Source organism: Sarcophilus harrisii, chromosome 3, assembly GCF_902635505.1.
Source record: "Sarcophilus harrisii chromosome 3, mSarHar1.11, whole genome shotgun sequence".
NCBI lineage: Eukaryota > Metazoa > Chordata > Mammalia > Dasyuromorphia > Dasyuridae > Sarcophilus > Sarcophilus harrisii.
This window is the reverse complement of record NC_045428.1, coordinates 546249890-546276761: the sequence shown is the minus strand read 5'-3', so window position 1 is coordinate 546276761 and position 26872 is coordinate 546249890. Positions and strand designations below refer to the sequence as shown.

General features: G+C 36.2%; 1 protein-coding gene across 2 annotated transcripts in view; it reads left to right on the top strand.

Annotated features, from left to right (window-relative positions):
* The window catches only part of PTP4A2 (protein tyrosine phosphatase 4A2), a 33360-nt gene that overhangs the window by 5585 nt on the left and 903 nt on the right, over window positions 1-26872 (top strand). For both annotated transcript variants that reach the window (XM_031962268.1, XM_031962267.1), the window contains exons 2-5: window positions 8923-9730; window positions 11184-11276; window positions 24510-24640; window positions 26133-26207. In XM_031962268.1, the coding sequence (XP_031818128.1) occupies window positions 9635-9730; window positions 11184-11276; window positions 24510-24640; window positions 26133-26207 (395 nt within the window). In that variant the 5' untranslated portion in view covers window positions 8923-9634. The remainder of the gene's footprint in view (window positions 1-8922; window positions 9731-11183; window positions 11277-24509; window positions 24641-26132; window positions 26208-26872) is intronic.

Below are 26872 nucleotides of genomic sequence, written 5' to 3'. Positions count from 1 at the left end.
ATTTCATTTTTGTCTATAAAAGCAGCATCTTTTGAGAAGTGCTTCTTGGTTGTTTGGTATATTGGTGTTTAAAGAATATTTGCTATTTGCTTTTAGTATTCCAAAGTAAGTTGACATTTGTTTTCTCCTTTCTATTACTGGTGAAAAGCCTATCATTAAAGAATGGGGTGACTTCGTTAGTGCAAAGGAAATGAGTCATCAGCAAGATTTGTCAGCAAATTGAGAAGGAGCTGATGGAGAAACAATAGACTATAATGACATTATTCTTAACAGTTTTCACTTTGTATGAGTAGTTACAAATAAACTTCCCTTTTTCAATTTTTAAAATTGTTCAAAAAATGTGTAGGTCTCTCTGAAGAAAACATAAATCTATTAATAGTACTCACAGTTATGTTCCAAATGAATGGCTATCTTCAGTTGGATATATTGCTGTGTCTCCATTGGAATTTGGATAGATTGATCTTATCAGGAAAAATAGCTCCCTAAGTAAATAGAATTTGCTCAGGTGATTGTGAACCCAGTTGGTGATTTTGAAAGGGCCAGCATTAAGAATGTCTACATCCCTTTCATACTTGATCTTAGAATAAGCGAACTGCTACTAAATTGGATCCCAGTTTTCTACAAAGTCCTAAGAGTCTTCAGTGGATATGTTACTGCCTTATGATTCAAGGTTTGTTTTCAAAGCTATCCATCTTATAGCCTTTCCAGACTCAATGAATTTGAAGTCTTACAAATGTTTAAATCCCTGTGATATACAGAGTACCTACCATATTAGGCTCTGTGCTAGGTTGAGAGATCATATGAGCTCATTTCTCTTGTACACTCCAGATAGGAATACATCTTAGATAGGAAGACTCAGCTGAGATCTCTACATTTGCTCAGCCCTTGACCAGTCCTCCCCACCTCCTTATCATATCATCTCCTCAGCAGTCCATGACTACCACTTTTATACTAATTTTTTCCAAAAAACCTTTCTTATCCCTCCTTTAAACCAATGTTTCCCTTACTTTGTGTCCACAAAATACTTCTTAGCTATCATTAGTAAGATGTTGGTCATACCTTTTCTCAACTAGATTGTAAACTCCTTAATTTAATTCATCAAACCAGCTCAGCTATATTTTTGTTTTGCATCCTACACAGGACTTATTGAGGAGAGAGAGAGAGAGAGAGATAGAGAGACAGACAGACAGACAGACACACACACACACACACACACACAGGGAAGGAGAGACAGACAGAGAAGAGAGAAGAGATGGAGAGGAGGAGAGAGAAGTGTGTGTGTACACAACAAATCTTTTTTAAATGGGCCAGTTAAGAAGTCCTGTATTTTTAAATTGGTCTGGTTATAGAATTGCCATATTGCTTCTCCATCTTTGAAGGCACTTGAAGGAATAGGGCTCTGAAGTCTGTGCAACCATATATCCTCTGAGAAGAAAAAGGAAATCAAATGTGAACTCATTTAGTTCTGTACTTGGAATTGGGAAACCTGGGGTTTCTAATTCCAGCTTAGACATTTATTAACTATGTGATCTTTCTCTCTCTCTCCCCCTCTTTACCTCCCTTTCTCTCTCCCTCCCTCTCTCCCTCCCTCTCTCTTCCTCCCCCCCTCCCCCAGTCTTTATATGCTTTATATGCTGCTATTGAAAAGATGTTGCCATATATAATTCAATTCAACAAATAGTCCTAGGACAATGTCATCTTTTGCATCCTGTATGTGCTGTTGCTATGTTGTAGCTTTTTGTGAAGTGATTCAAATAACCTTTTTTGAAATATCTCTTTTGCAACTTTAGGAAATTTGCAACTGTTATAGTCATTCTGATCTCCTTGATTATAGCCAAGATAACAATTGAGAATTGGTGTGAGTGAGAGTCCAAGTGTCTCTTGGTTGTTTGCTTGGTAGTTCAGATTTCAGTTGAAAATTCCAAGTGTATTCCAGTATAAATGAAATGTACATTCTGTCATTGCCTTTGAATAACCCTACTTATGGAGTTGGAAACAAAATAAAACTATTGATGCTTAAGTTGTTCTCTAGGAAATTCATGTTTTTGAGATTTAAAAAACCTCAGGATTTAACTTCAATTGGATATAGACTTTGTATATATAGCAGGTTATTTAGAATGAAGCATACTATTGGTGATTTTTGGAAAAAAATCTATTACAGGAAGCCTAAAAAGTTTTAAAACACAGGAAAATAGTCTTAAAAATTAAAATCCAATTCAGAGGATAGCCCCATGATACCTCAGACTGGAAATGGAAATATGAACAAATAGAATCAGGTTACTAGACTCATTTAACTTAATTAAAAAACATTCCCTGAAAAAAACCATTAATTCCCATTGTCATGATTTTTATAGTATAATATAGTAAAGTATAGTATAGTATAGTATAGTATAGTATAATAGTGCTACCCAAATGATCTTTTAAAAAAGGAGGTATATATCTGTCAGTCATGGTTATCTCTGTTTTATGAGTGAAAGTATAGGTCTGCTGATAGATTAATGCGTTGTCTATAGACCAACCTGCCTAAATTTGGAGAGAAGTTAGCACCAAGGTGATAAAACTTTGGGCTATGGTAACACTCAGATGATTTAAGTTATAAGTGAATTATGGTCTGCATTAATGAAGATAATACTTATATTAACAGAATCACTAGTCCTTAAAGAATAGAAATATTGAGGAAAGAATAAAAGGATATAGAGTACAATTCAGAAGAAAAAAAAGCTCATCTTGGGAAATTGCTAGATGCTAACAAAGTAACAGAATCTGAAGAACTCGTTGAAAGTGGGACTTAAGTATGTGGGTAGTAGTTTAAGTTTTAATCTTATAGTTCACTTATCTGTTTCACACTAAAACCTACAAGGATCACTAATCACTAGTGAACATACAAATTTGGTAACCACTCCCTTTTGATCCATGCTTACTGAGAAACTTGGGCATATAACTGACACTCTTCTCAGAATCTGATGTGGCTGTTGGTTAATTGTTTTACTCCTTTGAGTGTCAAGATCTATCTTATGCTGTTTCTGAATTATTAAAGTTTTTCTCCATCACACATCATTATTGGATTTTTATTGTTGAAATGCTTTCATTCTTTTTGGTTCCCCCTCCCCCCCAGTAACTAACCTCCACTTTTTCATATAATTAAATACAATTAGGGCAAAACAAGTTGATACACTACTCACTTCTGATAAAATATACTTTATGTACCTGCATGTCATCTCCTTTCTATCAAAGAGAAAGTCTGTCTTAGACTTCTGGAGTCAAGATTAATCATTGTATTGATCTGCATTCTCGTGTTTTTTAATGTTGTTGTTGTTTTTTATTGTGACTAGTCATTGTGTATGTTTTCTTGATTCTGTTTATTTTGTGTTATATCAGTTTCCCTGAATTCTTCATATTTGATATAAATATGGAACAATAACATTTCATTACATTTCCATAATCTTAAGTTGTTGAGTCATGCCCCAATCAATGGCTACTTATTTTATTTCCATGGGTTTGTTGGTTTTTTTTGCTACTACAGAAAAAGCTGTTATAAAGATTTTGGCATATAGGGGACGTTTTCTTTTGTTCTCATTGGGGTAAGTTCCCAGTAGTGATATTAGTGGTTTTATTGATTTTTTAAAAAATGTATTACTATAACTTGTTTTTATATCATATCAGTTTCTGAATATGCCCCTCCTGTTTCTCTACTCATACCAAACTCATATGCAAACCATATTGCATATGCAAAAGTTAAGCAGAAAAAAAATGCAATTCAACAAAACTAATGAACATCTTAGCTGAGTCTTATCACGTATGCAGTGTTCTACACCTCACCACCTTTCGATTGAAGGGAAAGTTACGTATTTTCTCATCTCTGGGAACAAACTTTGACTATAGATTTCCTTGGTAGTACTTTGTTTCCTATTCATATGAGGAAGTAGAAAGGTGGGAGTAAATGAAAGAATTAAAAACTACTATTATGGTAAAAAGCTGGGGTTGCTATTTATAATCTTACCTCTAGAGAAAGCCTTGTTGTTGACAACTTTTGTTCTAAGTTGGTATTTTGAAAAATATTCTGCTATAATGTTGCATAGTATAGAAACTGAGCTGACTCAAATTCGCATGACTTCCTGTTAAGTGTCTTATAAGAACATAAAGCTTTAATTGTATATCAACTAACTTCACACATCCATAACCTTTAATGTTATCGGCAAACTAGGATTCATTCTTTACATCATAAGATAGAAAGTTTGTGTTTAATGAAAACTGTGCTTGTCCATAAAATTGAGGCTTCTCTGGTTATTTTGTCATTCATTTGAATTTTAGAAATAAAGCTAATTTCTTAGTGTGGGACTTGATGAAATTTAGGACAGTTCACTTTTTAATGTCTGCAGAGTGAGGTATGGGACTGTCTTGAAGGTCACTGATATTTTTTGTAATCATATTTGGTTTTAGCAGGCTAATTGCCAGGAAATATAGTATCTGCTCTACTGCATGGTCAGATAATAACTCCTCAGCAATGCTGAGAAGAAATATTAATACCAAACTACAGATTAAAGAAATTGAGAGATTAGCTTCAATTCACAAAACTAAAGTGGCAGAGTTAGGACTCAAGCCCACCCTTTTGACTTCAGGTCCAGTTTCCAGCGCAACATATTGCTTCTTGAAACAATTGAATGATTGAATTTAAGTGATCTCTAAACAAATATTATTACAGTTGTAAAAGACCTCTTAGAGATCAAGTAGCCCAACCCCCACATTTTACAGATGTAAACTGTAGGTAAACTGTAGCGAAAACTGAGGTCCACTGAGGGTATCAAGTGACTTCAACTTATTTGGGACTTTACCCTAGGTGTAGGTTCTCTTAAGATTGTTTACAATCTCCTTTACCCATTATGAACTTGTCAATACTTATTTTTATCTTAAAAAGTTGATAGGATAGTTTATGGCTCATTATTTTAGCCTTTACATTCTCAAACTTATACAAAGCTTTGTCATCAGTCTGACATTAAGCAGCTTCCAACAGGCCTTCATTAAGTGGTTAAGTGAACATCCTGTATTGTATTGTATTGTGTTGTTGAGTGCCCACCTCCTCTCATGAATTTAAATCCATCTGACAACATACCATCTCAAATTAATTGATTAGATTTTATCTTTTCATTTTAAAAATTTAAAGGACTTCTTCAAAATTACTATGTTTAAATTTCAGCAAAGCTATATTCACTTATTCCATTTATGAAGTATTGGCATGTTATTCTGGAAATACTACACCCCTCATTTAGCTTTAAATTAGAGAAGACAACATTAAAAGAACATTGCACAGACAGGCATTAGACATCAAGGTGGTACAGTGGGTAAGAGCACTGAACCTGGTGTCTGGAAGATAAGTTCAAATGTGACTTATTCTTATGGTGTGATGTAGAGTAAATCACTTAATCTCTCTCCTCATCAGCAAAATAACTTACTTCCCAGGGTTGTTGTAAGGATAAAATAAGTTAATATTTGTAAAAATTAAAAGCCCCCCCCCCAAAAAAAAAAGAGATAGGGAGATGTAGATTTGATTTTTTTTTTTTTTTTTTTTTGGCTTTTTTGCTGAGGCATTTGGGGTTAAGTGATTTGCCCAGGGTCACATAGCTAGGAAGTGTTAAATGTTTGAGGCTAGATTTGAACTCAGGGCCTCCTGACTTCAGGACTGGTGCTCTATCTACTGTGTCACCTAACTAGTCTTAGATTTGATTTTATAATGTCTAAAATTTTAGCATAGTACAAAAAGCTTAAAAAATTACTGAGAGGATGGCTGGCAGATGCTTTAAAGTAATCCAGGTTCTTTAGTCATTGAACAGATTTTTGTTTTGTTTTGGTTTTTTTATCCTTTCCTTAAATGTACAAAGCAGAATTAATGCCAGAAATACAACTTTCTTTTAAAAGTTTTCCTGGTGAGTTTACAGGTTCTAACCATTTGCTGAACCATGGGATTCTTAAGCTTTTCAATTCTTCCCAGCTATAGTAGATTGTTCATGATCTCTTAAGAGTCTTTTTACTTTGAATTATTTTGAGTTCCAAAGATACTTGCATTAGTTTAAATTAACTGACAGGTTGCAAAAGGTTTACCATTGATGTAGCCAAACACTTTGGGGATTGGGATATAGAGATGTTTAGCTTTATTATCATGGGTCTATGAACTCTATAAAACACTTTCTTTTGGCATGTTGTTTTGGGATCTGTGCATTAGGGGGGAAAATGTCACAGTAAATTATCATCTGGGCCTGGAAGTCCTTTCAGAAAGGAGTTGGAGAAGAAATATGGGATAAAACTCTGTTCCCTAAGCAGACAAATGCTAGTATCCAGGCACAAAACTTAATTCTCCAGAAGTTTTTACTTCTAAAGCCTGACCATCAGTACAATGAAGCCTTTTCATTACTTTTTTTTTTTTTTTCAACTGACAAGACACATTAACCTTGATACTATCTGTGGTTCTAAAAAGCTTCAAAGTAGATTAGAATTTCCTTATGTTTTGCTGTGAACCACTTTGAATAGTTATTCTTATAAAAAGAATTTGCAGTAATAGATGAACAAGTCAAGCAAATATGTGGTGCAGAAAACTTTTGCTTGAATGAAAAAGATAGTGATTAATTCTTTCTCTCTGGTCGGGACCTATTCCCTCCTTTCCCCAGCTGTCCCATATGATAATAGAAGCACCTTGTTAACTTAGAGAATTCTGGATTCACTGCCAGAAGACGAGGCTCTAGGAGACTGACCCCTGACCCTTGTTTTTCCAAGTACATTTATGACCTTGGCCAACTTCCTCCCTGTTTCCTCACTTGAGGAGGGATTGAATTTAAGTGATCTCTAACATCTTTCCGAATCTAGGTGCTTGTGATTCTATAGCCAGTATTTGAAAGATAGATCTGGTGGGATAATTTGAGATAGACATTTTTAGTTTGTGTTAAAATTACAAATCTCTGAGAAGTGTGAGTGGTAGTATATATGTTTGCACTCTTCTTAAATTTAGAAATTTTCCTTTTGTAGTGTTGGATGCCTTTAATGGGATAAGATAGTGATATGAAGACATTAAGAATACCACTTTCTTGTATCTTCTAATTTTAAAAATTTTATTTTTGTATTTTTATCTAGGATAATAGAATCCATGAAATTAAAACAAGTCATAAAAGACTGAGTAAAGAATTACATCAAATGTTTGGAGATGAGGGTTTTCCTGGCCATGATGTTGAGTTACTTTGTGACTATTCCTATAAACTTTATTCTTATTTATTAATGGGGAAAAAACTCCTTGCATCTTCCTCCTTAAGTTCTGGAAGATTTGAATATTAGGGAGAATAAATTAACAAATAAATTTGTAAGTGTCTTGAGGGGTAGCAATGGATGGAAAGGCTGGCTTTGGAGTCAGAAAGATGTGGGTTGAAGTCCTGCCTCTGACACATCCTAATGGGGATTAAGTCACTTAATTTTCTGGTGTGCCAGGCAATTTTCTTAAGATTAGTATTTACACAAGGGAATTTCCACATGGGAAGTTTTCCATGCAGCTGAAACCACATCTGGATCCATCCAGATGGGGAGATATATCACCATTTTGACTTCTGGGTGAAGGATCTTGGAGGCATAGTAATTGTTCCTAGATTATTTATTGATCTAACCATCCGCTGTCTTTGTCAGTGGAGGAGCACTTGAACTGGTAAAACCAAGGATTTTCAAGGAGTGGAAAGTTCACTGGGGTTTTCCATGGAGCCTCATAACTGTAGCTGTAGCTCTAGGTAGGTTCTTTTTCCTCATAGGTGGGTGCTTTGCTCTGGAAGGGATTTTGGAGTGAGCTGGGTGAAAGATTGTGTGTCACACAGCAAGTGGCCCTGGGGGGAGGGGAGACAGCCTAATTAATTTTGGGGTCCATTATAGGTGGGCTGAAGGGAGGTGAGTTATTTTGATCATATCTATTCTTGAAAACTGGTAGAAGACTTGTAGATATACTGTGGTAGAATGTTAAGGGGGATGGGAAGAAAATAATATTTAGAAGAGCTGATAATCTAGGGGAAACCAAACATGCCTAGAAGTACTCAAAGAAATTGAATAATCTTAACCAGCTAGGTCTCCATATCTCAAGAGTCCCAGTACAATTATTCTGGTTTAAAATAATGGAACACAGCCTTTTTTAATTTCTTGCTATTTTTTGTGAAAATTTGTTTAGGATAAGGGGAAGGTTAGTGATGGAAGTATAAAACTGCATTTTATCAGCTTTGGGATTTTATGCTCTTAACCCAGTGAAGTAGCAATTGAAATAAATAAAAGCTCTAATGGTGTGATGGTGTGTATATGTGTGTGTGTGTGTGTATGTATGTATGTATGTATGTATATGTGATCACTCTAGTTGGGCACCAGTGCTTATTTTGTGAGTAGTAAAATAGGTTTTTACAATCTCAAGGATAAATATTTAAACTTATCTCCCCAGTTTTCTAGTACAATCTAATTTAAGAAATAGGAAACATGAATACTTGGCTTGCAAGGCTCATGAGGTGGGGAAGGTGATTGCCTTATTGGGGGGAAGGGAGTAGTGGTTATTGCCTTAAGCAGTGAAAAGCACATATAAACATTTGGTAGTTTTCCCAACATATTTTAAAGCAAGATATATCTGTGTATGTTTTAGAATTTATTATTATTATTTTTTTATATATCTAGTGTTGTATATTCAGTACTCTTCCATAATAGCATTTAACATGATAACATGATAACTTAGAATAGTAAAGAATACATTATGTTCATGTTGTTTTACACTATTAGAATGTAACCTGCAAGGAGGTAGAGATTTAAGCTTTTGTATTTCCAATACCTGTTAAATTGAATTAATTTCTTTAATCATAGTATTGTGTGCTATAATGCTCTCATCTAACTAGTTACTCACACTGGCCTTTTTTTCTTTTCTGTTAGGTTCTCTGTTGGAATTCACGCTGCACATTTATGGCGATTCTGAGCGTGCAGGCAGACTTCTGCCAGGCTCAGCACAGTGCTTTCGCTGACAAGTGAGCTTGAGGCTTCTATGTGCCATAATTAACATTGCCTTGAAGACTCCGGACACCAAGATTGGCCTCAGAGATATTTGGCATATATCTATATTTTTTTCATATTGGAAGCATATTCCCTTTAACGACTCCAGCAAAATAAAGGATCAAGAAAACACAAGTGCAGAGCAGGTCTATACTTTCACCTTGCCTCACCAGTGCCTAAATGTAGGAAAGGCTGCTGAAGTTGCAGGCAGTTGGATTTTTGGAGGTTGAAGGTAACCATCTGCAGTCATTGAGGCCCAAGTTGAATCTGAATTCCAGTGGATTCTAAATAGATCTGCTTATCCTGAAGAAACTCCTTAAGGAAGGAACAAGCTGACTAGAGAAGACACTGATCAATAATAGGCATTTTTGTGGTCTTTTTAATGTTTTCTGCTGTGAAACGTTTCAAGGGTTATTGATTCCCCCCCCCCCCCCCCATTTTCCCATCTTTTCCTCAAACACCCACCTACACATACCAGCTTGTCCCCCTCCTTCTCTCACTCTCTTTCTCTCTTTGACACACACACACACACACACACACACACACACACACACACACTCACACACTTCAACACACACTTTTTTTGTCTGCCATAATGAACCGTCCAGCCCCTGTGGAGATCTCTTATGAGAACATGCGTTTTCTGATTACCCACAATCCTACCAATGCAACACTCAACAAGTTCACAGAGGTAAGAGAATGGCTTAGTTCACTTTGGGGCTTTCATTTTGCAGGTTAAAAAACCCATCATAGTGAATGTTTTTATAAAGAGGTTCTTGTACCTCAAAGCTTTTTCCATCCATGAGGGATGGATGTAAGTCTTCTTTGACCTGTTTACAACATAATCATGGCTTTTAGAGCTGGAAAAGGGCTCCCAGAAAGATTTCAGTCTAAATTAGTATGGTCTTTTCTGGGTCTTGGTCTCATAACAATCACTGATTCTTTTTCTGTGTCTGAAAATGGCAATTGCCCTTTCTTTCCCAGGTGCCCTGGCTTGAAACTTTCTAAAATCCCTGGACCATTCACCTAAAGCACTACCACCCAAAGATTACTCTAGAGCTCAGGGGGTAGTGTTGGGATAGAAGTACAGGACTGGGTATTAATGTTTGCAGAACCTCTTTCTGTACCTGCTTAAATTCGACATTATTTTTATGGGCTAATTTGTTTCTAAATTTTTCTTCTTTTTAATCTCCATGTCCTAGATGCTAGGAATATGATTTTTTTTTTTATCATGAATACAATTGCCAAATGATCAAGTGCTATAGAGTTCACTATAATGGGATTTTATCTGTATTTTGAAGTTTGTTTTTTAAATTGCTGATTCCATAGAGTGGTTCCAAACTTCTTGGATTTATACTCCAAAACATAGTCCATCAACAGTTATACTATCACTATGATTATGTAAATGATTTAAGTTCCTCACAGGCTATCTTTGTTCTCATTTATATATAACTCTAGGCTATTTTGTTTGCTGTGCATGGTCTGTAGGTTGCCCAGAGACTTGTAGTAGAGTCATGGCATTTCAGTGGCCTAAGACTTTAGGTCTGGCCTAATAATGTCTCCTATTTCCAGTTCTAGGGCAGCCGTTTCAGAGATAGCAAAGGAACCTTGTCTTTGAAGTTCCCTCACCTCTTGCAGCTTTTACTGTGATGGTTGGTAGAGGTGCCAGATGAAATTAGAATAAAGAACAAGTAGGGAACCAGGCTGTGATTGCACTTACTATTTTCTACTATACCTCATAGCTTTTCTAAAGCTTAAATAGAATTTCAGAAGAGTGCTGTTTTAAGAAGGCATTCCTAATCCAGATCTGGATTAGGAGTCAGATAACTTATTTTATAGTCAAACATCCACCTCACTTAGTAACTCTCTGAATTCAGAATTGTGACCTTTTTCATTTTTGTATCCTTAGTACAGTGCCTTGTTCATAATGGGCACCTAAGAAATAAATGGCTTTTGCATTTAACTGAGTTTATTTGAATGATTTTGGTCAAATAATTTTTTCCTTCTAGGCCTTAGTTCTTTCATCTGTAAAATGAGCAGGCTTGATTATAAAATTTTTAGCATTCCTTCCACTTTTCTAAATTTTTATGGTCCTAATCTTAGATCCAGATAGCAAATATATTTATATTTGTTTTTCTTTAAAGGAACTTAAGAAGTATGGTGTGACAACTTTGGTCCGCGTTTGTGATGCTACGTATGATAAAGCTCCAGTTGAAAAAGAAGGAATCCAGGTTCTAGTGAGTGTGTAGTATTGATAATTTTCTGTTATTAAGTAAATAGAAATGCAAATATAGTACTTAAGGAATAATCCAAATTAGATTGTTAAAAATTGAAGTTGTTTTTCAAGATTTTTTTATATTTAAGATTCAATATAGTACTAAAAATAATTTCTAGCAATCTAACTCCTGGATCATTAGTAAATTACTAAAACTTTAATTTGTTTATACTATAAAAAGTCTAGAATTGCAGAGTATTTTTACTGAATATATGTGAGCTAAAAGTCCCAATTTATCTCAAGAAAATGCAAATTTGCATTTTTCTTTGGATATTAATAAATGTGATATTTAACTTTCATTTCTAGATCAATCTGGAAGTAATTTCCATCAGGTATTCATAAATTATTTTGGTAATAGTATTTCTTTCACAAGTTCAAAATTATTCCTTTTAAAAAAGTTTTTGATAGCATGGGAGACAAGGGAAAAGATCAGAAAAATCAGAAAGCAATTTTACCTTCACCATCAGCCTAGATGATGACATTGTTAGGTCTCAGAGCAGTTGTATCATGATTAAATTTTTTAGATAATTAATCTGATGATAAATCACTATTACTAAACTGAAAATCAACTTCTCTTTCATTTATCTGACTTCTAATAAAAGCAGCACTGTATCATCTTTGTAGATTATGTAGAATATTTGTCAGATATCTATATAGAAAGTGTTATGGTAATGATGGAGTTTTGACAGTATCACCTCTCATGAAAATTTGTCATGTAGTTTTTAATCACCAGTAGAAATAAAATTTGTATTAAAAATAGTAAAGTCAATTTCTTCCATAAGCTTTCATATGTCCGAAGTATTTGGTTCTTCTTAGTATATGATCTTTTAAAAATTTATTTAAAATTTTTGAACTTTGGGGACAAAAAAGGACATTTCCATATATATATCAGACTACAAAAGAGAATTGTATGTAATAGCTTGGTTTAAAAAAAGTATGTTATAAATTTTACTTTACTTTCAAAACTTTCCTGTTTGTGAGCTTTTTGCTGTTGGTTGTTTTTCATGAATTTAAAAAGTTTTGTTGGCCTTCTTTTCAAGCTCTTTTCTTGCTCAAACATTTCTCTAGTTTCAGACATCTTCCCTACTCCCTTAGTTAAAAGACTGAGAGGAAAAAAACCACCCTTGTAACAAATGAAATAGTCAAATAAAACAAATCTGTACAGTGACTATGTCCAGAAATGTAAGTCCTTTTTTGTATCTACTTTGAGTCCATCACGCTTTTGTCACAAGGTATGTAACATGTTTTGTCATAGGCTCTCTGGATACATTGTTGTTCATTGTATTGATCAAGATTCTTAAGTCTTTCAAAATTATTTTTCTTTGTTTTCCTTGCAAAAATTAATTTTGGGGTTCTGCTCACTTCACTGAATCAGTTCATTACCAGAGATTTTCTGAAATTATGTCTGTAGGTCATCTCCCATGATATAGTAATATTCTCTTAGGTTCGTATAGCAGTTTGTTCAGGCATGTTCCAGTTGTTGGTTCCCTAAGAATCTAGATGTTTTCTTTTTCTCTTTTAATTACCTTTTCAGGGTCAGGAAGTTTGTTTTGCTTCTTGCTATTCTCTACCTGATATTATTCTTCCTCTTAATTGTATCTCCTTCCATAGCCATACTCCTGTTACAACTTTGATGAAGTTCACCAGACTGTGTGTGTGTGTGTGTGTGTGTGTGTGTGTGTGTGAGAGAGAGAGAGAGAGAGAGAGAGAGAGAGAGAGAGAGAGAGAGAGATGTATACAAGTCGAGGTGTAAGCCAGTGTGCAGCCCTCCTTTTGTCTGGTTCAAACAAGAATGAGGTTTACCTGATAACCCTCAGCCCTTTCTTCTCAAGAATATTTGTATGTGCTTCTCTCTTGCAGTTTTTAAAGTTGGCAAATTCCACCAAATTATAAAGTAATAGCAAATTCCACTTTCTCCTTTTCTACACTGGTGCATTTCTTTTACCTTTCCTTCTCTTTCCTTTCTTAAAATCCTAAGAACAGATGTACTCTATCTCTAGGACCTCTCTCTTCCCCCTCACCCCTTTCCCTTCTTTGAAGACATTAAGGTTTTAAAGGAATGCTTATTCCCCCCTCTCCTCCCCCCCCCCTCCCCCCATCGTTGCCATTTTACTTGGGCTGTTCTCTTCAGCTTTTAAGCTTTCTCTTCTGGGCTTTCTGACCTCAGTACATTTTTGCTGTCTCTAAATACAACTTTACAGGCTATACTATCTTGGTTGCTCTGGAAAATTAAGCCTGGCTGCCTGCCCTGGCACTTTTGACAGACCTCTTGTCCATGGGTTTCTAGTTGTTTTTTTTTGTGCAGTTCTTAGGTGGGAAAAGTCACTATAGTTTCTTATTGGATTTCTTGGTCCTTTTCAGTCTGGTGCAAATTTTAAGGTTTTACAATGCCATCTATATGATAATTGGACAGTCTATCTCTGTTCAGAGAGCTGTTTCAGCCAGAAGTCTTGTTCAGAGTTGCCATGAGGTGATGGTTACCTCTTGGTGAGGAGGCATCTTCCACTTCATTAAGCTAGACTGGTTCTCTCATGAAATTCACAGACCCTTACTGGGTCTGGGGCCTGTGAAAACTTTGAGCTCCAGGGTTTCTCTATGCCATGATTACTCATTGGAGAAGATTTCAATGGAGGATCTACTAAGTTACATGAAAATTTGCTAGCTGGTCCCCCCAGAATGTTGCTTCTCTACCTTTGCATTAGTGAACTCCTTCTCCCAGAGTGCCTTCAATCTACTTTTCTTCCTTCATCTTTTAAGACTTCTAGCTTTCTTCAAAGCACAGCTCAATTACTTCAAAGCAGCCTTTATTGATCTCCATCCCTCCTTCCTCCATCTATCTTATTAGTGCTTTCTGTCTTCATGAAATTACTTTGTATAACATAGTTGGTACTTTGTATTTACTTATCTGAATCTTACATATAATAATTACTTAGTTTGTCAAAGTGAGTTATAGATAAATAGATTGCTTAATTTTAAAATTACTATGCTGATGTCAAGACTTCATTCTGGAGAATTGAATACAATATTATCTTTATGATTTATTGTGATAATATTTCACATTTATGTAGGTCTCTAATTTTATAATTATGTTTTAAATATATGTATATTCCTAACTTTATATCATTATATATTTATAATAATTACATAGGTCTATAAATCTAGTTATATAGGTCAATAACTTTGATTGCTATAACACAGTATATAGAGGGTTAATGTTCTTATTTTATAGATGAGGAAACTGAGGCTAGTGAAGTAAAATGATCAGGTCTTTATTGATTCCAAGTTCTGTATTCATTTGGCTGTACCATATTTTCTCTAACTTTTGTGAAGAAAATTGCTAGGCTACTTTTTTTACTTAATTAGTTTGAATAGGCTTTTTTCCATCATTCCAAAAAAGAAAAAAGAAAAGGCATAGTTTTAACAGCTTAACAAAATCCTTTGGTTTTTCTGTCTTCCATCTTTAGTGTCTATTCTCAGATGACTACCACCCCAGTACAGGCTTTCATAATTGAATCCTCGGCCTCTAGTCTCTCCTCCAATCCATCCTTCCCACAGATTTGAGAATATCTTTCTAAAGCATACTTCTGCATGTCAATCAATTGATCAAAATAAACCTTCAGTGGCTTCTCATTTCTTCTAGGGAAAAATACAAACTTCCTACTCAGACACTTAAGGCCCCGTACCAGTCTGGTTTTATCTTGCCTTTCTCATCAGTCTTGTTTCACATTCCACTTCATATAGTCTACATTCCAGTTAAATTGGCCCCTGAATCTGAAATTCCATCACCTCCCCTATACCTTGAAAGAATTCCTACCTTTCAGAATCCTTGTTAGAGCTTACATGGGTCCCTGTTAACCAATAAGTGTAATGTTCTTGTTTGGTTTTCTGGAGTTCTTTGGGGCAGCCTTCTTTTCAGTAGAGCAGTCACCACAAGAATAGCCAGGTGTTAAAGTCCAAAAGTCTTTATTGTCTCCTTCGCTTGGTGCTCAGCTAGTTTTCTTGTGGCCTTCGGAGAGGACTAGGTTTCAGTGGAGAAAATGCAGGAGGACATCACAAGGCTGATGAAGATGGAATTGAATCTCTCTCTGCTTCCCCCTCCCACCTCCGAGAGCTTGAGCTCCCAGCTCATATTCTCTATACTGAGTTATAAACCAATCATTATATCACTAGGAAACTATTATTTGTTGTAAGATTAAATCAATCATACTGAACTTAGAGAACTATTAATCACCATGCTAAACTAGATAACCATTGTATCATCAATTCCATTGACTTAACATCTTGTAAGAATCCTTGTTTCAGAATTCTGACCCATAACAAATAAGTAAATTTAGTATTTCTTAAGAGCCTATTATGCCAGAACTTGACTGATTAGTGGTCATCCAGAGATAAAAACAAAACTGTTCTTACCTCTAAGAAATTTCTGTTCCATAAGGAAATATAACAAAAATGCAAAAGTAAATACAAGGCAGTAGGGGAAGAATTCACTACTCTGTCAAGGAGATTCAGAAAAGACATTTTTTTAGAAAGGGCTTGAACCTTGTTTTTAAAGTAAATCAGGGATGCTGAGAGATGGAGAAGAACCATTCCAAGGATTGGGGCCAACTTCTACAATAGTACAGAGATAGAAAAAAAAAGAATGTTATGAAGGAGAAACAGCTGATAAACCAGTTTGACTGGAATGTGGAATGTATGTGAAAAGGAGTAGTATGTAATAAATCTTTGAAGGGAGGCTAGAATCTAATTGTGAAGATCTTAGAGTTAATAGGGAGCCAGTAGAGCTTTTTGAGCAGGGGAGTGACCTGGTTTTTTTCTATGCTTTTGGAATATCACTTTGGCAGCTTTGTGAAAGGTGATAGACCAGAATGAGGAGAGATAGGGAACTTAGTACATAGCAGCACAGGGGGAATCAGTCAACTAGAATTAATTCGTTTATTTTTTGTAATGCTCTACTTTTTTTTTTTTTAATAGCTTTTTTTTTTCCAAATGCATGCAAAAGTAGTTTTCAACATTCATATATTTCTCCCTCTGTCCCCTCTTTTAGACAGCAAGTAATCTGATATTGTTTAAACATGTGCAGTTCTTTGGAATTTTCTCATATTTCCACATTTCTCATGCTGCACCAAAAAATGTCAATGAGAAAGAAAAAAAGCAAGCAAGCCAACGACAGCAAAGAAGGTGAAAATGCTATGTTTTGATCCACACTCAGTTCTCACAGTCCTCTTTCTGGGTGCAGATGATTCTATCACAAATCTATTGGAATTGACCTGAATCATCTCATTGTTGAGAAGAGCCATGTCCATCACAGTTGATCATCACATAATCTTCTTATTGCTATGTACAATGTTCTCTTTGTTCTACCCACTTCATTTAGCAACAGTTCATGTTCAGAGACACTTAGTCTCTGAAATCATTCTCCTGATTGTTTCTTATAGAACAATAATATTCCATAACATTCATATACCACAATTTATTCAGCCATTCTCTGATTGATGGGCATCCACTCAGTTTTCAGTTTCTTGCCACTACAAAAAGGGCTGCCACAAACATTTTTGCACATGTAAGTCCTCTTCTTTTTTTTAATGATCTTTGGGATATAAACTCATTGTTGGATCAAAGGGTAACATGCAGTTCTTCTAAACATTTCCATGCTCATCATTCAGATAGAATTTACAAGTGCCTACTATGTCCTATGTACTATACTGAATGCTGGGGATACAAAGAAAAACAAAAACAAACAAACAAAAAAAATGAGTCTGATTTGATATCTGCATAGAAATGCAAGGATGATAGTCTGAACTGGTAGACTGACAAAAGAAGGAAGGATTTATTACATTTAAGTGCCAGCTACTATGCTAAATCCTAATAAGTGCTTTACACATGTTATCTCATGTACATAGCATGTACACGTGCTAACATGTTATCTGAGACTGGTTCTGAACTCAGGTCTTCCTCACTCCTAACCAGCTGTCTATTGCACCACCTCCTGTCTCTTCTCTCTTTAACAGCTCTTTTTGATTGATTTATCTTACCTATGGAGGATGGCTTCAGATCTCCATTAGCCTAGGTCTTTGGTCTGGCGTCATGGATGAAGGTATTTGAAACTGAGTATTTAAAGCTACATTCGTCCATAAAGTTATATTCTCACTCCACCCCACCTCTGCATTGTCATCCTATATACCTCAGCCATTATTCTCATCTTCTGAGATGATCTTGAATCAAGCTAGTACGCTAATAGCTTATGTTTGATTTTGGAAAGAAATGAAACACTCTAGTCATTCAGTAGTTAAGTAAAAGATTTACTTAGCTATACAGAAGCATATTCAAGAAGTGTATGTTTGAGAGCTCAAGCAGATTGACTTAGTGAAGTTCCTCTGCCCAAGTTAGCCAATGTAGTATGCCAGCCTAGCATCAGAACACATTTACCTGTGTATTGATTTTTTTTTTTTTTTTTTTTTTTTTTTTTGCTGGGGCAATTGGGATTAAGTGACTTGCCCAGGGTCACACAGCTAGGGAGTGTTAAGTGTCTGAGACCAGATTTGAACTCAGGTCCTCCTGACTTCAGGGGCTAATGCTCTATCCATTGCACCATCTATCTGCCCCTCATACTTAATCTTTGTGAGTAGAGCTTGTTTCTTCTCCCTCCCTCTCTTCTTCTTCCCTTTCTCCCTCTCTGCCTCTTCCCTCCCTCCCTCCTTTCCTTCCTTCCTCTCTCCCTCTCTTCTTTCCTGCCTCCCTTCCTCCTTCCCTCCAACATTAAGTCTCAGACCAAGCCCTATTTGGTCATTGTTTGGGTCCTAATTGATTCAGAGTAAATGCAGATAGCAGTAATTTCTGGTTTTGGCCAGAAATCCTGAGGGTCTTCCCCTCATAGATTTATTTATTTATTTAGATTTTTTTTTTTTTTTTTGGACTAGGTTAAAGAGGTCTAGCTTCAGTTAAGTGAGACCTTAGCTTTAAAAGGCTTAGGTCTCCATTTCCAACCACCCTGATCTCTATTTAGCCACTGGACCCAGATGGCCTCTAGAAAATGAGGCAGGTGACCTTGTACAGCCCTCCCATATGGAAATCCAATTCATGTGCATGAAAAAAATCCATGTGCATGTCATGGTATCAGCTTCCTGATGTCATGGTCTTCTTCAAAGACAAAGGACAGACAACAGAACACACTTAAAGAAGTCTTATATCAGGTGACCAGGAGGTGATGTCAGTAGCCTAAGTCTGTAGTCAGAGGAACCAGTCAAATCTTTAGGACACTTTTAATATCTTTTAATGAAAAACTGTCCTAACATGTATAGGAGCAGAAGAGTTAGGATACTACTCTGACTGCAGCTCACATAGTGGGGTAGAGGAAGGAAAATATATGTATATAACATTTATTATGGACTTTTTATGCATTTCTAATCACTTCATGCCTGGAAAATCACAATTGGCAGCTAGTTGGTCACCTTGTGTCAAGTCTCTCCTCAATCCACTTCACTTACCACTCAGCTGACAAACTGATTTTCCTAAAGTACAAGTCTGACTTTATCCCTCCCTCCCCTCAACTCTACCTCCATTAAGCCATGTATATAGCTAGTGAGTATCTGAGGTTGGCTGGATTTGATTTGAACTTATCTTAGTTATATCCATTTAGCAACAGCTGCCTCTTGTAGCAGGCAGGAGACAAAGCCCAGTCTTTTATATGATTTCTTCAGCAAGCCTTATATGGGTCTACTTGTTCCTACCCACAATCACCTCCCTAATTCAAATCTCATCTCCTCTTGTTTAAATTACTGCAATAGTCTCCTTATTGGTCTCCCTCCTTTAAGCTTTTCCCTGTTCTACACATCTTACACAGCCATTAAGATAATTGTCCTAAAGTGCTAATCCTACTATGGCATCCTCCTGCTTAATGGACTCTACTGAGTCCTTATTACTTCTAGGATCAAATAGAAGTTAAAGCTCTTTTAACGGCCTGGTCCATTCATCATTCTCTAGTCTTCTTCGATTATTTCCTTTATGTATTCTTCAGTCTAGCCTGCATTGGCTTGTTTGCTGTTACTCAGATAGTTGATTCAATCCCCATCTTTGTATCTTTGCTCAACTACAACTATCCCATCCCCCATGCCTGGAATGCTTTTCTTTCACCTCTACTTCTCTCAAGATTGAACTTAATCTCTGCTTTGTGCAGGAGGCCTTAGGTTAGGTTACTTTGTATTTTCAGTATATAGATATCTCCGTTTGTCAAATGAAAAGGTTGATGATAGTAGCAACATTTTCTCTAGGTAATCAATATGAAATGATGTATCAGTACTTAATATGTGAAAGTTTAAAAATTTTTTCCCTCAGAATGTGTAGGTAAGTAAAAATTTATACATACACCTGTGCCACTCTTCTGAACAGAATGTAGCTATTCCAATAATTAGCAACTACTGCGTTGAAGATGTAGCAGCCTGGTTTTTTGAGCAAAGAATGGCTTTTACATTTTTAAATACAATAAAACTTTATTTTTAAAATGTAGAAACTAAACTACAAAATATTGCATGATCAAATTAGTTACAGTGCTTTAGACTAGTTTTTTTATTATATTATAATAACTTTTTATTGACAGAATCCATTCCAGGGTAATTTTTTACAACATTATCCCTTGCACTCATTTCTGTTCCGATTTTTCCCCTCTCTCCCTCCATCCCCTCCCCTAGATGGCAAGCAGTCCTATATATGTTAATATTTAACATATTAGACTAGTTTTTTACTTCAAAATTGAGCTCTATAAATTTATTCTCCTCTGTTAGTATATCTACACCAGGAGTATGGGAAATTAGGTGTTTTTGGGGTTTTTTTTGACATGAGTTAGGGTGAGAAGATAGAATTGATTGTGGCTCTTTTGAATCAGTAGTTCTGGTAAACATCTTTTAAATCAGTAGTTCTGGTAAACATCTTTTAAAAAATTAAAATTAAACTGGTTTAGAGCAGTTATCAATCTACTCTTTTTTTTGGGGGGGGGAACTGAAGCAATTGGGTTAAATGACTTGCCCAAGGTCACACAGCTAGGAAGTGTTAAGTGTCTGAGACCAGATTTGAACTCTGGTCCTCCTGACTTCAGGGCTGATGCTCTATCCACTGAACCATCTAGCTGCCTCTTTCAATTTACTTTAAAGGTTGATACTGGCTAGTTTTTTTAGGGGGGGGGGGAACCATTTGTGATAGGTAAAATTAAATGCCTAACTTAAACTGAAAAACTAAATATGTTGAGAGCAAAGTCTAGAATTTCTCTCCTTTTCAAATCTAGTTGTTTTAAGGTGAATCAGAAGATAATTCATGGTTCTATTGATTAACAATGTGCTGTTGTGCACTTGCGAGGAGTGTTGTCCTTAGAAGTAATTCTATAAAATTAGTTAATAGTAGTTTTAAAATTACAACCCATTAAAGAATTCTTCAGATTTGTGATATACTAGGGTAGAATGAAAATAATTTCAAATATGATTTGAGATTCAGAGATTGTTATTTTAATGGTGAGAAGCTGTTTTGATGGAAACTGCTTCAGAATAAAAGAGCACAAGTGCACTGTGTTTCATGTTGATGTTTAAGTATATTTTGGGGACAAATACAAAAAATGAATCAAGATAGGGGGCATGGCTACATACAGTTAAAATTTTAGAAGAGTAGAATTCCTATAGGCCCTTAATTATGGGGAGCAGTTGATAGCTTGTAGTAATGTGCCAGCCTGGCTGATAGACTAAATGAAGGGTCCTGGTGATGAATGCAGTGAGTCTCAGTGGCTTATTACTTTTTGGTTTCTCTCTGCCTTTTTGTGTTGTGTCATTGGAGAGTCCTTAAGGATACTGCATCTTCCCCCCCTGCCTCTTGCCCATTATCCTCCTTGAAGAGTCATAATAATTGAGTGTCAATTGATCAGTCATCCAATATTAACATAGTAATATCAAAGGTTGAAGATGGCAAACAAGAAAGGCCTCTGGTAGGAGGTAGGACTTTGTTAGGTTTGTGAAAGAGGTAGAGGCAAGAGTGGGTCTTCTCTATGTAGGAGACAGCCTATTCATGGTTGTTAGAAATGAGGGTTAGCAATGGACCATTTGGCTGGAATAGAAAGTTTATAATGAAGAGTAATTTGTAATAAGTCCAGAAAGGTAGAATGGAACCAGTTTGTGAACAAGTTTAAATGCCAAGTAGAAGTTTTGGCAGTAAGCATTGGAGCTTTTTGCGTTGAGGAGAGATCTATGCTTTTGGAATATTAATTTGGTAACTGTGGAAATTGGTTGGAGAATGGAGAGATGAGACAGGGAGACCAAATTAGGAAGCTGTTGGGATGATTTTATAAAAGCTTGGTGATAATGATGATCAGGCAGTGATCAGTGATAGAGTGCTGGTCCTGGAGTCAGGAAGACTCACCTCCTGGAGTTTAGCTCTGACCTCAGACAGTAGTTGTGTAGTCTTGGGCAAATCATATAACATTGTCCTCTGTCGAATGAGCTGGAGAAGGACATGACAAAGCACTATAGTATCTTTGCTAAGAAAACTTCAAATGAGGTCACGAAGAACTGGAATAAGACTGAAACATTGAAATGATTCAAAACAACAGTAATAGCATTTATATAGGCTTTAAAGTTTACAAAGTTATATTATATAACCCTGAGAGGCTGGTGAGATGATTATTCCCATTTCATGGATGAGATCATTGAGGCTGATGGAGGTTAAAGTGACTTGCCTTAGGTCATGACTAGGCCTGAGGTCTTTGGACTTAAACGTTCAAAAAATTGATGTCCATTTTGCCACCCAGTTGAATCCCAAAGTACTTTAAATTTACCATGTACTTTGTATATTTCAGCTCATTTGATCCTTATCAAGAAAGATTTATTAAATACCTACTATATAGCAGTCTTTTGCCCTTAGGGAGCTTTGTTTTTTTTTTTTTTTTTTTTTTAATATCTTTTGTTTTTAACTAAATTGCTTAATTGTGTTCCCCCACAAGCTCTACCTCTCCTTCCTCCCAGAGAACCATCTCTTATAATTAAGAATATAAAAGCAAAGAAAAAGTTCATTTATTATAACTGATGAGATCTTGGGTATCTAGGAAGTACTGATAAAATTAAGCCCTGAGACAGACAGGGAAGGGCACTAATGTTCATCAGCCCAACCTTACAATCCCATGCCCTGTGGAGATCTTGGTAACTCCATTTTACGGTATCCAGTCAGAAAGCTAAATTATGTCAAACTCTCAGGGTTAAATTTCCCTGATAAATCTGTCCATGGTCTCTACCATCTTTGCTGAATCCCTTTTGGGTTAGCCCACCGTGGCATTCTGCCTTGTGGTGTCTCCTTACCCCATTCCTCCCCCATGCCTCATGGTATCTTTCTCCTTTTTATAACTAACGTTTTTTAGGGTGCTAAATTCTTCTATGGATTTAGCCTGCCAGTCAGTGGGCATTTGTTCCATGGCATATTCCCTTTCTTCTAGTTATAATTGTGAATTCCATGAGGGAACTTTCTTTTTTCCATTGTTAATTGTTAAAAACCCTTTCCTTGCCTACTCTATGTTTTTCTAAATCCATTTCATTTGTACCTTTTTGGCAAAGAGGAAAGCCAGTATGACCTGTGTAAGTCTCCCAAGATTATGGAGGATAAGGGCAATTACTCTCAGATGATAGAAGGAAGGTATTCCATTAGGTGATGATGAGAAAGGGTTTGAATTGTAGTTCTGGAGGCAGCCAGCCAGGGCCTAGAGACAGGCGAGGTCATGCCATTTTGGTTGTGTCTGTAGTAGTGGAAAGTGTGCTGAGAAGGGAACAGAGTGTGTGAGCCTGGAAGAGAAGGTCATGGCCACCCGGTGAAGAGCTTTCAGTGCCAAACCTTGGCATTTCCATTGGATCCTTAAGGGAATGAATGGCCCTTCCAGTTATGCAGGTTAGTTGTTAGGAAGGCCTTTCTGACTAGAGACCTGGGAATGGATGGAAGAAATGTGGAGGTAGAAACAAAAAGTTTGATTCAATATCTATTATTGATTAGATATGTAGGGTGAATGAAAATAAGGGATTGGTGAGGACATTAAGGTTGTGAACCTGAGTGATCAGAAAAATGGTAGAGCTCTAGGCAGAAATAAGAAACTACATGTATTGTTATCAACCTTTTGAGTGCTAGAGTGTGTTTTGCCTCTAGTCACACAACTGGTGTCAGCTAGGATTTGAATTTCGATCTCTCTTGTCTCAATTAGTCCAGCACTCTGCCTTTGTCACTGATACCATGCTACCCCTTCACTAGGAAGACAGTGTATAGGAGAAGGAGTGCTGTGTTTGGAATTAAGGGCCAAGATTTGCATGATCCTCAAGTAGATAAGTGACTTAGAACAAATTCCTTTACCTCTGTCTACTTTATTCAGTCTCCTCATTTGTAAAATGAGATGATTCATACTTGTATCTTTAAACTTTATAGATTGGTGTTTTGGGGATCAAATGAAATGTCTGTAGTAAACTTTAAAGGATTTTATAAACAGGTTAGGCTGTTACTGGGCTTTTCCTAGTAAAGCTGCCAGGCTTTATTTTCTTAGGACTCCTTCCCACAAGGCAGCAAAGAGACTCAGACCTTGATCTATCCCTTGTGTTTCCAGGAGACTCTTAATTGAAGCCAGGACAGATGCATGACTAGTTTGAAAAGGGAATGGACCATTTGAAAATTGTTCTCTTCTTTGCATTGGATTCTGCCATATGGCTGTCCTCTGCTGAGGAACCACAGTTCAGGCAGGGTTTTTTGAATATTTGGCACTTTTACTCTTAGGTGAAGGCAGACCATGATAATAGTATGTTTTAGTTAAAGCCATTGAATCACTGGAGATGTCATAGTAGTACAAATGAGGCCTGTTTTCATAACTTAGAGCGATTTAAAGACTTTAGGATATTTGCAGACATGTAATTCTTTTTACCCAACAGACTTCATACATGTGTGTCACTTCAAAATCATTGGCATATTTTCTCTCTCTCTCTCTCTTTTTTTTTTAACTTTTTTTTTGGATTTACACTGAGGTTAATTTATTTGACCTGTTGTAATTTAGGTGAGACCATTTTCCAGCAGGGATCAGTAGTATGCACGAAAAGAATAATTTTTAATGTAGCTAAGTTTTCCCTGTTCGTAGTGTGTGCACATCATGTATGATATTTTTCTGGGATAAACTCTAATGTTCAAGTATTTTATTACTTCCAAGGACTGGCCATTTGATGATGGAGCCCCACCTCCTAATCAGATCGTAGATGATTGGCTAAATCTATTAAAAAGCAAATTTCGAGAAGAGCCGGGTTGCTGTGTTGCTGTGCACTGTGTTGCAGGGCTGGGAAGGTAAGCACTTACCCTTTTCTCAATGAATTCATTAGCATGCTGAGGTAAGTTAGCTGAAGGTTTATTTGTCAGGAATTGTCATTTATTATGCTAAGTAATGGGCAGTTGGGTGGTGCAGTAGATAAGAGCACCAGGCCTGGAGTCAGAAGGACCCAAGTTCAAATCTGTCTTAGACACTTACTGTATGTGTGATCTTAGGCTAGTCCCATAACCCTGTCTGCCTCAGTTTCTTCATCTATAAAATGAGCTGGAGAAGGAAATAGAAAATCACTCCAGTATCTCCAAATGAGGCCACAAGGAGTTGGACACAACTGAAACCTGAACATCAACACCACCACCACTAAATAATATTGAATTGCCCTGGAAAATGAGTAAAGAAAGGTTGGTGTTATGATGTTGTATCAGTTTGGGTTCAACTTTTAGCATTTTGCCTATTAGGGTTAATGTTGGTATTATGTTTGATATATTAGTTGTTTTGTTGGTGACATCAACTTAATGTAGTTACCTTATATCCCTGAATTAAAAAAAAAATTGCAGATTCCCAGCATTCCCCTTCCCTTGATTTTTCCAAATGATTAAATTTTAAATTTGTTATACTATTCAGTTATTACTTGTTTTCAGCTAGAGGTTTACATCACATCTTTAAAGATGATTGTTTTTGGCTTTAAATGAAGAAAGTAGAAGAGAGTGGATAGTTTTATTTTAATCTCCCTAAAGAGATTTATGAAGATTAGTGACCATTATGATTTAAAAGCCTTTTCCTTTTTGCAGTATCCCAAAATGCTCAGCTCCTTTTTGGTCAGCAGAGTAAAATACTTATTTATGATAAGAATTTGGCCTTAGAACATTAGATGAAGTTATTTTTGCCCTAAGATAAAGGTGACTCATACTCAGTTCTTCAAACCCTAGACTTGTTGTGCTTAGAAAGCATTTCCTGCTGTGCCCCCTAAAGCTGAGGGGAACTTTCCAGCTCAGTTCTGGGATTTTGGTAGCTGTTCTGTGCTCAAATTCTAGGATGGCAATTGGTAACCTGTGTTGAATTTAAAGGAGTTGCATTGGGATGTGTTTCCAATTACCATTCCTTCAGTATTCCCTCCCTAAACTCACAAAAAAGAATTATAGCAATTTTCGGGCACCTAGTGAAGGGAAGTATTAATACCATCCTGAAAATGAGAATTTAGAAAGCACTCTTGCAAGATTAGATAATGTATTTGTTTTTTGTTTTTTTGTTTTGATAATGGTCAGGGCCAGTATTTTACATTTTGGATGGTGCACCTAAAGAGCTTTCCGATACAAATAATGATATTTCAAACACAAAGATCTTTTGACATAGCCTTAAATTTAGTGCTTTGCTAAGAAGAAATGAAATGCTATAGTACTTTGTGTACTACAAAAAAAGTGCTGCTTTCTTTAGTGAGTATGACAATCCTGTGTCTAAAAATCCTTTAATCCAAAACATTTGTGGGTATTTACAGACGGTTTCTTTTTGCAGGGCACCTGTGCTGGTTGCACTTGCTTTAATTGAATGTGGAATGAAGTATGAAGATGCAGTTCAATTTATCCGACAGTAAGTATGGAATTGTGTGTTTAGCAATCCTGTGGTGCAAGCTATTGCAAGAAGCTCATGGTCTTACCTCCTGAGCACAATGACGGGCTAAGGAGAAGTGTGGAAGAGAGGGAGATTTCATTTATAATACATATTAACTTGCTGTCTTTGGCTTAAAAAAGTTGTGGCTGAAAAAAAAAAAACACATTTCAGCTCTCAGAGGCTATATCATCCTGAGGACTTGTGGACTTTCTAATTTGTATAGCAAATTCAGATTATTCACATGATCTGAATGAAGAGAAACAGTATAAATAAATAGTAAAGGTCATTCATATTCTAACAGAGCTTGTGATAATCTAGAAACTGACTCTTAATACCATTATGAATAGATTAAAAAAAAAAACAAACCTATGTATGAAGAATTGTGATGCTGTGTTAATAGTCAGTCCTCAATTATTTGTCCCCGAAATTGGGGTGCAGCAACTTATAGCTTATTTCAGAGAGGACCTAAGTCTTGTTTCATAATTTAATATCTTGGACTGTGCTGTAATGCTGGCCAGAAATGTTGGTGGCCACTATTGTGCCAGCCTTCAGAAGAGCCAAATAGTCCCTCTCTAACTAAATCAAGAATCCTGAAATGGTCCTCAGTGTCTGGTCAGAGGAGTGTATCTTCCCAGAAAATACTC